The sequence below is a fragment of the Mizuhopecten yessoensis genome, unplaced genomic scaffold (assembly GCF_002113885.1).
Source record: "Mizuhopecten yessoensis strain PY_sf001 unplaced genomic scaffold, ASM211388v2 scaffold4819, whole genome shotgun sequence".
In the NCBI taxonomy this organism is placed as follows: domain Eukaryota; kingdom Metazoa; phylum Mollusca; class Bivalvia; order Pectinida; family Pectinidae; genus Mizuhopecten; species Mizuhopecten yessoensis.
The window spans coordinates 1,443,774-1,456,450 of record NW_018405737.1 but is presented as its reverse complement, the minus strand read 5'-3'; the positions used below and the strand labels follow the sequence as shown (position 1 = coordinate 1,456,450).

At 33.7% G+C, this 12,677-nt stretch overlaps 2 protein-coding genes across 2 annotated transcripts in view; one reads left to right on the top strand and one right to left on the bottom strand.

The window, feature by feature from the left end:
* Nucleotides 1–517: 517 nt before the first annotated feature.
* Nucleotides 518–10,339, bottom strand: LOC110449800. Its single transcript, XM_021496888.1, has 4 exons — nucleotides 10,004–10,339; nucleotides 7,362–7,406; nucleotides 5,359–6,257; nucleotides 518–938 (listed from the first exon to the last, which is right to left on the bottom strand). Exons 1-4 carry the CDS (start codon nucleotides 10,116–10,118, stop codon nucleotides 708–710), a joined length of 1,290 nt encoding a protein of 429 aa, XP_021352563.1. The 5' UTR covers nucleotides 10,119–10,339; the 3' UTR covers nucleotides 518–707.
* An 807-nt stretch (nucleotides 10,340–11,146) lies between these two features.
* The window catches only part of LOC110449792 (uroporphyrinogen-III synthase-like), a 68,808-nt gene continuing 67,277 nt past the window's right edge, over nucleotides 11,147–12,677 (top strand). Inside the window, exon 1 of the mRNA XM_021496881.1 lies at nucleotides 11,147–11,233. Coding sequence (XP_021352556.1) covers nucleotides 11,147–11,233 — 87 coding nt within the window. The remainder of the gene's footprint in view (nucleotides 11,234–12,677) is intronic.

Here is a 12,677-nt window from a genome sequence, read left to right as displayed (position 1 = left end):
TTCATATACAAACCTATGCTTGTAAGGATCCTAGAACATTTTTTAGAAAATGTAAACAAACTTGCACATTACATGTACATTAATAAATTAATTAATTAAAAAAATAAAAGGACAAAACAAATGTCTGTCAATATATACAAATGTTTAAACGTACAATCCGGACATCAAATGAGAGAATACACCGTTTTAATTTTGAATTTGAAAAGTTCTCAGTGTTTCTAACTGATCGCTTATATATATATATATATGTTCTATAGAGTTGATGCGATGAAATATGTATAACTGTAATGAAAACTGTTAATTTGGCACATAGGTGAAGTAAACAAATGATCCCATAGGTACCTCACATTATATACATCAATTAGAAATGCATCAACTATTCCCTTTGTATATCTTTTGGACGCATTGTTTAGTGTTCTGGCTATGAAATGTTCATTTGTATACCTTCTACTTGATATCTACATTCTTTATTCATCGTTCACCGTTGTACATCTACAAATTCCCGTCTAGATCTCTGTCCATGCTGCAATTGGTGTAATGTCTTCGCATTATTCAACATAATTATCCAAAGCAATAAAAACACATTCGAGAATAGGACTAGTAAATGATATTTACTATGATATTTAAAGTCAGTGAAGACTAGCTTCAGTTTCGTAGAATATATTTTGTATACGTTCTGAACACCAGGCCAACGTTCTTTGGTCGATCTAGTGATTTTTTCCATGTCTTGTTGGGATGGTTTTATCGTACCCAAAGAGGTGGAAGTCCTGGGCAAACATCCGCTGTACCCTGGCTATGGTGCTAGGTTTGATCGAGCTGTATGCCTCCGCTAGTGCTATTTGTCTTTGTTTCGACATTTGTGATTTTGAAAGCGGCCTGGATTGTATTTGTTCTAATATGAGTGTTGTCACATTTTCTGCATCAAAATCTGTCAAGTTCTGTGAAAATAAACAAATTCATTTTAACACATCCTATAATCAAACAAATCACATCATCATTACTTCCTTCAGGAAGATGAACATAACACACACATATATAATTGCACTTTAAACATTTGTTTATAGGTAAAGTATGCCAAAACATAATTACACTGCATCATAAAGCGCTTGTTCCTCCTTCTGATGCTAGAGGCTAACAAGTTGGAAATACGTACTGGTCAAAACTATTGTAGAAACAGAAAGGGTAATGCACAAAATCTCTTAACTTATGACTTCTAACATTTAGAGGAGTACTGGTCACTTTGAAATAAAATAATTAGTAATGTGCGAATATTATGAACCGTGTCACTACTCAAAACAGATAACCGGTCATCAAGACTCCAGATAACCTCGGGGACTAAACAAAATAAATTTATAGATAAAGTATGGTTATATATACAGTACGGTTATATATAAAGTATGGTTATAGATACAGTATGGCTATAGATAAAATATGGCTATAGATACAGTATGGTTATATGTATACAGTATATGGTTATAGATACAGTATGGTTATAGATAAAGTATGGTTATAGATAAAGTATGGTTATAGATAAAGTATGGTTATATATACAGTATGGCTATAGATACAATATGGTTATATGTATACAGTATATGGTTATATATACAGTATGGTTATATAAACGGTATGGTTATAGATACAGTGTGGTTATAGATACAGTATTGTTATAGATACAGTATGGTCATAGATACAGTGTGGTTATATATACAGTATGGTTATATATAAAGTGTGGTGTTATATACAGTATGGTTATACAAACAGTATGGTTATATATACAGTATGATTATAGATACAGTATGGTTATAAATAGAGTATGGTTATAGATACAGTATGGTCATAGATACAGTGTGGTTATAGATACAGTATTGTTATAGATACAGTATGGTCATAGATACAGTGTGGTTATAGATACAGTATTGTTATAGATACAGTATGGTCATAGATACAGTGTGGTTATAGATACAGTATGGTTATATATATACAGTGTTGTTCTATGTGCATTGGGGTTATATACACAGTGTGGTTATAGATACAGTATGGTTATATATACAGTGTGGTTACATGTATATATACAGTATGATTATATATACAGTATGGTTATAGATAAAGTATGGTTATAGATAAAGTATGGTTATAGATACAGGGTTATAGATACAGTATGGTTATAGATACAGTGTGGTTATAGATACAGTATTGTTATAGATACAGTATGGTCATAGATAAAGTATGGTTATACACACAGTGTGGTTATAAATACAGTATGGTTATAGATACAGTATGGTCATAGATAAAGTATGGTTATACACACAGTGTTTATAGATACAGTATGGTTATAGATACAGTGTGGTTATAGATACAGTATGGTTATATATATACAGTGTTGTTCTATGTGCATTGGGGTTATATACACAGTGTGGTTATAGATACAGTATGGTTATATATATACAGTGTTGTTCTATGTGCATTGGGGTTATATACACAGTGTGGTTATAGATACAGTATGGTTATATATATACAGTGTTGTTCTATGTGCATTGGGGTTATATACACAGTGTGGTTATAGATACAGTATGGTTGTATATACAGTACGGGTATATATAAAGTATGGTTATAGATACAGTATGGCTATAGATAAAATATGGTTATAGATACAGTATGGTTATATGTATACGGTATATGGTTATATATACAGTATATGGTTATATATATACAGTGTTGTTATATGTGCATTGGGGTTATCGATACAGTATGGTTATATACAATGTATATAGTGTGGTTATTTATACAGTGTGGTTATATATACAGTATGGTTATATATACAGTATGGCTATATAGACGGTATGGTTATATATACAGTATGGTTATATAAACGGTATGGTTATAGATACCGTGTGGTTATAGATAAAGAATGGTTATTATACATTGTGGTTATAGATACAGTATGGTTGTATATACAGTACGGTTATATATAAAGTATGGTTATATATACAGTATGGCTATAGATACAGTATGGTTATATGTATACGGTATATGGTTATATATACAGTATATGGTTATATATATACAGTGTTGTTATATGTGCATTGGGGTTATCGATACAGTATGGTTATATACAATGTATATAGTGTGGTTATTTATACAGTGTGGTTATATATACAGTATGGTTATATAAACGGTATGGTTACAGATACAGTGTGGTTATAGATAAAGAATGGTTCTTATACAGTATGGTTATAGATACAGTATGGTCATAGATACAGTGTGGTTATATATACAGTATGGTTATATAAACGGTATGGTTATAGATACAGTGTGGTTATAGATAAAGAATGGTTCTTATACAGTATGGTTATAGATACAGTATGGTTATAGATAAAGTATGGTTATAGATACAGGGTTATAGATACAGTATGGTTATAGATAAAGTATGGTTATAGATACAGGGTTATAGATACAGTATGGTTATAGATACAGTGTGGTTATAGATACAGTATGGTTGTATACACAGTACGGTTATATATAAAGTATGGTTATATATACAGTATGGCTATAGATACAGTGTGGTTATAGATAAAGTATGGTTATATATACAGTATGGCTATATATACGGTATGGTTATATATACAGTATGGTTATATATTCAGTATGGCTATAGATACAGTATGGTTATAGATACAGCATGGTTATAGATACATTATGGTTATATATACAGTATGATTATATATACAGTATGGTTATAGATACAGTATGGTTATAGATAAAGTATGGTTATAGATAAAGTATGGTTATAGATACAGGATGGCTATATATACAGTATGGTTATAAATACATTATGGTTATAGATACAGTATGGTTATATATACAGTATGGCTATAGATCCAGTGTGGTTATCGATAAAGAATGGTTCTTATACAGTATGGTTATAGATACAGTATGGTCATAGATACAGTGTGGTTATAGATACAGTATTGTTATAGATACAGTATGGTCATAGATAAAGTACGGTTATACACACAGTGTTTATAGATACAGTATGGTTATATGTATACGGTATATGGTTATATATACAGTATATGGTTATATATATACAGTGTTGTTCTATGTGCATTGGGGTTATATTCACAGTGTGGTTATAGATACAGTATGGTTATATATACAGTATGGTTATATATAAAGTGTGGTGTTATATACAGTATGGTTATACAAACAGTATGGTTATATATACAGTATGGCTATAGATCCAGTGTGGTTATCGATAAAGAATGGTTCTTATACAGTATGGTTATAGATACAGCATGGTTATAGATACATTATGGTTATATATACAGTATGATTATATATACATTACGGTTATAGATACAGTATGGTTATGGATACAGTATGGTTATAGATACATTATGGCTATATATACAGTATGATTATATATACATTACGGTTATAGATACAGTATGGTTATGGATACAGTATGGTTATAGATACATTATGGTTATATATACAGTATGATTATATATACATTATGGTTATAGATACAGTATGGTTATAGATAAAGTATGGTTATAGATACAGGATGGCTATATATACAGTATGGTTATAAATACAGTATGGTTATAGATACAGTATGGTTATGGATACAGTATGGTTATAGATACAGTATGGTTATATATACAGTGTGGTTACATGTATATATACAGTATGATTATATATACAGTATGGTTATAGATAAAGTATGGTTATAGATACAGTATGGTTGTAGATAAAGTATGGTTATATATACAGTATGAAAACAGATACAGTGTGGTTATAAATACAGTATGGTAATAGATACAGTATGGCAAAAATGAATTGCACTGCACCATACAGCTATTTTACCGACGACTCATCGCTGATGCTACATCAGAGTAAATGTATAATCTGCAATTTAATTTGCGCTAGAGATATATAAAAGAAAAACATATATTCGACGCTTTGGAAAAATAAGTTATCTCCACTTGACTTTATGAAATGTAAAGTGCAATGTCACAAACATTTTTACTCTTGAATGACAACACTTCCTTTCCACATCGTTGGTAAGTGAGTGTTTGCATTGTGAACATTTATCAGTAATGGTTAAAAAAATGACACGAGGTCCACGCTCTGTATCATTGATAGTGTGCATACGTGTAAAGCCAGGTGAATCATTAAGGTAAGTTTATCAAGTTTGTTTGACAGCTGAAGGAAAATGGAGGTACGTTTTAAACTTGCTTGTGGTGACATTGATGATTTTAACTATCTCTCATTCGTCGCTGTGTTGCTAAATGATAAAATAACATCTAAAAGTGTTAGATCGTTTTCTAACAAAGGTACAGTTTATACTCTTACCTGAAAGCTGTTTATCGGGAATGTCAGGGACAAGCTTATGTATCCTTGAAGTTGAAAAACTTTCCATACTTTTTCCATGAGAAGTATTTTACTCGAGCAATCATTTGGATAGAGGTTAAAGTACAACATATGATACGAAACGGAGGCATAGATTGTATCATTCAAGCTTTTACTACGAATCAATTCCATAACGGTTTGTCGCCTTGGTTCGGATATGTTAGTGACACTAAGGACATATTCTATGTCAGCGGTGAGAGTCTCTTGTTTACAGAGAATGTTATAGTGCACCATACAGGGATAACAAAGGCTTGACACTGGCATCGTGTGTTCTTCTACCTCCTTTCCAGCAATGTGTAGATCTGTAAAATAGTCTAAAAACTCCTGGAATGATATATCATATCCACAGTAACCGTTTCTCATCTCAAACCGGCCTTTACCTTTCTTCGTCGCTATTGTTTTAGGTCGGGCCCCTAGAACAAAATATTTATCAGTAAAGGCAGAAAATAATCGTGTGTATGGATTTCTAGTCACAAGTATTTTTTTTACAACACTGGAGCTATACTTTGAAAGTGTGGAAAAGTCTACTTCATTTTGGCCATGCACAATAGCTAGGCTCATGTGGAACATGTTTCCTGGTTTTTTACGAAGCTCCAGTGCGGCAACTACCGTTCCCACAAAGGTACTTCCTGCCTTTGGTACTTTACAAAAGGCTAAACTCTTCGACTTGGCAAAGAAGTATATTGGACGTCTGCCTCTCACTCTGTCAACAGGTAAAGTCTCACACTTCTCGTAAAGTAAAGTGTTTCGGTCTCGGTACGTTTTGGAATTGTCGGTTGGCTCAAAATTAACTTCAACACTAAAAGAGTTCGTTAGATTTTCTGCCTTCCATTCTTTAAGGTCTGCAATAAACGAAACGTGTTTCACATATAACAAATACTTCATATTTCGACTGTTTATGAGGGATTTCGAACAGAGCTAATGTAATATTAAACACAGTAGTAGCATTACCTATTTCAATGATTTGTAGAGATTGAAAAGTGTGTAGTCTATAAGTTAAATTATTCAGTTCCAAGATTTACCAAAATTAGTGTGTACAGCCAAATGTTGTGTTAGAAACATAACACAAGTGTCTGTTACAGAAGTGAAAGTTGCGGTCAATTGTCAGCAGTAAGCAGTTATCTGATGCAAAAGAATATTTTAATTGGTTGTACAAGAAATGTTTGATTGAACGTTTTTTTATTTCACATCCAAGCCGGTATAAACGCAAATATGTTACATCCATACTGCAGTAAATCCATATGGGTTTAATGCTAAATAGCAATGTAACCGATTTGCGATTAAACAGGAAAATTGTCGTTACGAATATTCCGTCCAATATTAATGTAATCCCATTCGCCATGAGGTGATACACATATCTTCTCTACAGTGCTCCTGAATTTTAACATAAAAAGCCTGATAGGAGTGTCTCCATTATAATCAAATCTTAAGTGCATTTGTTCTTTTATTTATTTGTTTCTTTTGGAGACATTTGACGCTTTCCTGTTATATTTACATGTGCATGAAAATCATAGAATCTTTGCTGAATATGTTAAAACCCAACTGCAAAATATAAAAAAAAATATAAAAAAATCAAGCAGTATTTTTAAGCATTTGATTGTTATCAATGTCACATGTGAGTATTCGTCAAGCTTTTATATCGAAACTAAATACAACTTTCAGCTGACTGTCTGATTTTTCAAACATTATTGTTATGTTTTTTATTGTTATTATGATTAAAAAATATGAACCAATAGTGCGGTATATGAAGTTATATGAGTGTTTTTGATGTTCTTTAATATGACAGATGAATACGTTGTGAACTGCAAAATGTATTTTTATTGGCATAATACTATCGTTTAATTTATACAGTATATTTCATCGATAGTATCTTTAAAGAGTTTTGAATATAAGATACAAATACCATGAATCCTTATCAATTGCTGCAAATTGAGTTTGTCATTTACCTTTAGATTTGGCAGGTAAGCATGCCGTCATTGAAGAAGTAGCACCTGCAATAAAAAAAATAAAGACTGACAATGGATTTTGCATATATTGATCATGATTTAAAATTGAAATTAAGGCATACCAGTGTAATATACATAATGTAATGAGCTTCTGTCGACCAACATAAAGCTGTCTTCTGTCAAGTAGCTACACTCACTAAACACGCCCTAATAGAAGCGAGACACACCCTCTCCCGCAAATCCATATAGGAGTCGAAAGCAATTGTGAGATACTACTTCGTATGCATATATTGATTCATTTTCCAAAAGATATGCGAATTACTTTAAAACCATTTGTTCTGAGAAATAATTCATTGCCACATACCACTAATGCAATAGAGAGTTTGTCCTTAGTTACCTAGTTATATGAGTACGTGCAATAACAGATCTCCGTACATAATGAAAGTTTAGAGTAAAATGTCATTTAAATATTCTGTGTGTATACATACTGAAAAGTTATATAACACATACTCATTTTGTTCCACCAGATTTTTTCAAGGTGTACAACTAAAAACAAATAATAGAAATTTGAGCACAAAATCTACAAAATTAGAACATTCTTGGGACATGAGAACAAGCACGAAAAGACACCAACACAGAAAACCGCACCGAAACATAGATGGACAAACATTATTAGCCAGCTTAAATTAACGCATCAGGGGACACCGGATGCTCTGGAAGATAAAACGTTTCCTGTACGACGCGAAGCATCCGTCATTATTTCCTATGTTTAACCTAGGAAAGTATGCAGTTCACCAACCATTTAAGCTAAAGTTTTCGTCAGATTCAATATCATTATGCAGACACTAGAATATCTTTCTTAATTTGCCTACAAATTGTCATGTGTACGAATTTACCAAATCTAGTGAATACAAGGAACGTAAACATTTTCCTGGAAGAAAGTTAATATATATAATAAAATTGAGAATTAAAATGTAAAATGTCTCACGACCCTCATTTATCATTTTTTGTCAGCTATCGGTCTTACCTATACTTGTCAAATAAATCACGTAGATGATTTTATTTGTACACTGCAATATGTCGAGAACCACGATTTAACGTTAAATCCTTTGACAGGGTTGAACTATCGATAGCAACCCATGGTTGTGCCAATGTATGATTGCTGTATGAATATGCATGTAACATCAAGTGCTAGATTTATGGATGTTTCGGATTTTAATGTATACTTTTACACTGTTCGTCATTAATTGTATGTGGGAATTCGGTGGAACTATACATTATATATTACACAGAAAGTTTACCGTATACATGTAAATGTATAAAGTTACCTGCATATATAGATATTTATTAGTCATACAGTGTAAGAGTTATATATCGTGTATATTTAAAGTAAATCCTGTGTATATAGCAATTGTACTTATAGTGAATATGAAGATAGTGAACGCTTTAAGTTATAAAATGTACAATATGTAGTTATCATCCTTAGTATGATCTTTTAATTACAGGAACAATGTAATTGAGTTGAGTAGCTTTAGAGGCCTACACATACAAAACGTATGGACAACATCTAACGATATGTTTGACGATATGTAACGGTATTAATTAATGTATATATGCTAATTGTATTGATTGTATAAATTGTATATCTATGTACTGTAAAGCGCTTTAGAGTGGCTTATTCTAGCTATATAGGGCGCTATATCAAATGTTGTATAATATTACTGGAAAGCCACTATCTGCAAGGTAACTTTTTTTTTGTATAAATCGTTAAGGGTTCAAGGAAAAAATTGACGAAACATCGCCGTTGTTGAATATTTATAACCTACGTTGAACAGAATTGGTTTGAATTCTTATTCCTTTCAGGCTATCTTTTAGCTTCTATGACATGTATGAAATGCCTGTGTTATAAAAATGAGTTCCGGAATTCGAGTAAAACACGTCCGGGTAACACCAGTAGATACGCTTGACTGCCTTCAAACAATAACTATTGATTCATATAACTGTATATTAATTAATAAATATTGTAATTTATATGATTAAAATGGATATTACGTACGTATATTTTCTCTTGGCACTCAGTATCAAACGCTGTCGAAAGGTGTTGGTAGGGGGCTTAAACTGCTCGAATTTCATTTTCATATTATTTTTAAGGTCATTATGTTTCTCCTTAAAAGCTTAACTTGCATTCAAGTATTTTGTAATGGATACTTCGGAGGGTTGAAGGAGTAGTACACACATACATTAATACTTTAGCATTTTGATTTATGCCCTAATTATCATTCCCCTCAAACCACAAATCCCGAACCGCCCTTGAACATATACATGTATACACAGATGTTGTCTCTTAGATATATCTTAACGTCCTTGGAGTTCGTGAAAATAAAAATTTATCTTCTAAAATCAAGTCATTCATCTCATGAAACAAGCCAAACGGTCAAAACAAAATAAACAACAACGAAAAATTGTTTTCTGTATCAACTTATCGTCATAAACGATTTCATTTAAAAGATGTTTAAAGCATATATTACTTTGGCAATTAACAAGCCATTATTTAACGAATGTATGAATGTTGCATGCCAAAACGGCAGTAAATAATTCGTATTTAAAGTGCCAGAACAAAATTTGCATGCATGCCGACTTACTCCATATCAAGCCTGGGTATGTGGTTATGTAAAACCACACCACTAGGCTTATAAGTCCATTCAACCCTAGAACGATAACGAACTGTTTCTTTGCCGTCGGTCCAGTGACTGCCATTCTCCTGTCCGTCCTCACTCTATTGGGAAATCACAAGTCTACCTTCCGGTAGAGATGCCTGCTCGAACTAATACATATTACAGACACGCTGTCAAATCCTTTGTCATTATGTGATTGTGTGACAGCTATGGATCAGGCTACTTGGTAGTGGTGTTGATTGATCTGTATGCATATATTTTCCACTACGCCATCATGCATACAAGCACTGAGGTTTACCTGTACAGCTGTACTGACACCTCTTATCTAAGTAGTGTCTCGTAAGACATATTTTGCATATGTGTATTTTTATTATGTAAGTGATGTGTTATATGAAATATGTGTGACACTTAAATAAACTATTTTATTATTATCACATTATTATTAGGTCACCTGGGACAAAGTTTCAAGTGACATAGTGCGATCGCCTTTTGTTCGTTGTCGTCCGTCGTGCGTCCGTATTACAATTTACATTTTCGACTTCTCCTCCAAAACCCATGAACCAATTTCCATGAAATTTTGCAGAAACTGTCCATGGCCAAAGGTTAACCAACATTATGAATTAAATGGTCCCCAGCCCCCAGGGTCCTGAAGGGCGGGGCCAAAAAGGATCAAATTGACTAAAATTTCAAAATTCTTCTTCTCAAGATCCAGATATGGTAGAATCAAATACTCTTCATAGATGGTAGTGTCTTGAGGGGTTTTAGTAAACTTGTGCATTTCTTGATCCTGGGGTCTCAAGTTTTCCCCTGGGGAGGGGTAAGCTTTATTATTATACCTCTACTTATTTTACACTATACAAAAGTAACCACGTAAACAAGCTATTTCCTCTCTAACTGCATGTCAGGGAAATAGTTCGTCTGGAGGGGTGTGATAGTTTTGAAACTATTTCCCTCGAAAAATGCGGGAAATTGAGTGACGTCGTGGGCGGGGTCTGACCGAATATTGACCAATCAGCGCAATCGAATAAGGTCGGCTATTTCCGGCCCGCGGAGCCGGTACTTTCTGGACCGACCTTCACCTCGCATTGTTGTTGACATACGACAACAGAAATGGCGACCCCCAGGTTTTCTGTGTTGGACGAGAGCGAGTTGTCGGACATATTGGAGGCAAACGACAATTGGAACACAAAAAAACCAGTACAGGCATCAGTTACATTGCTCTCTAGCTACCTTATCGAAAAGGGTTTGGATATCGGGGACATGGAAACGGGCACAGTGGAGAATTGTGATGCGACATCTTTATTTCCAGTTATTGCATTTTTTTTCTTTCTTTCTGATGTTGATTCTCAAGATTTTTTTCGTTTTGTTAATAAAGTGTCCCAGCTGTTGAAAAGTAGTTGTCTAATGATATTCAAAATATTGTAATTGTTGAAGTATGGGTATTTCGGGAAATTTCGCCTCGGGAATGTCCTGGCCTCGGGGGATCATAAACTTGCTATATCCCTCATACCCATACTTTAACTGTTAATTATAGTTTATATAGGGAAATCACATTTTGGACCAACTTTTGTTTAATTTCCATTGGAAGTGTTGGATAGCAGTTTGATAGTATGCACATATGTCAGCCCTGACTGACCCCCACGACGTCACTCAACCAGTGGCGAATCCAGAGTGTTTTTTTGTGGCTTTAAGACCCCGACCCTTGAAATTTTCTTTAAAAACCATGTATTTTCACCATTTTCCCTCATTTTTTCCTCACACGCCCCCCCCCCCCCCCCCCCCCCCCCCCCGGGAAATTTCGAAACCGCCCAAATAGGTCGGTCTCTGGATCCGCCACTGACTACATACAAAATATGTGTCTCAGATATATATTAGGATCTCTGCGGCCGGTTTATACTTATATAATGCATACTCGAGCTTGTTTCTATGGTTTCACTGCATCGGCAGCTCATGCATCACATGCGGACGTTTAATCTGTACAGGACGATATTATATATTTCTGCTATTGAAAGAGGCGTACACTTTTAACACGGGGATGAATAAAATGTTAATGTAAACAGTGGTAAAAATATCGAAGATGATATAATTTAAAATTGATCATTCAAAATAACTTACAAATATATATATGTACAATGTACTGTACAGTAGGGGAACCAATACAAGTTATCAAACGTTGTTTAGTATCTCTTGTACTAATGTGGAACATATTTTTAAAGAAGTAGTATCAAAACCGTCTTTATTCCATAAAACTATACGGAATCATAATTAATACTATGTACGTACGCGTGCATGCATCCTTAATCAGCCGATTAGTCCGTATGTCCGGACCATCGTTTAGACTATCCCTTAAGCGTCCTTCACATTACGCATCGGCTGCTGTTAGTGAAAGGTAGGTCGTATCACTCTCCAAAACTCGCACACATACACACTCGTATTAAAAAAAATACTGAGACAAATGTTTACAAACGTCATTAACTAAGTATGACAATCACGGTGAACACGCAAACAACTGCATTATTCACCGTACCGATATTTGTGTACGGCGCGTTCGATTCACTCCACGGGTCTTTAATGTGTCGCAGTCTCATGAATTGTAAGCGGTAAAGCCCGAAGTTTTTTTCGTATGGTAAAACTCACAATT

Coding starts and splice junctions, on each gene's coding strand:
- LOC110449800 (XM_021496888.1), bottom strand. CDS start 10,118: ATGGCAGTCACTGGACCGACGGCAAAGAAACAGTTCGTTATCGTTCTA. Junction 7,407..10,003: donor ATACCCAGGCTTGATATGGA/GTAAGTCGGCAT, acceptor TTTTTATTGCAG/GTGCTACTTCTTCAATGACG. Junction 6,258..7,361: donor CTTACCTGCCAAATCTAAAG/GTAAATGACAAA, acceptor CGTTTATTGCAG/ACCTTAAAGAATGGAAGGCA.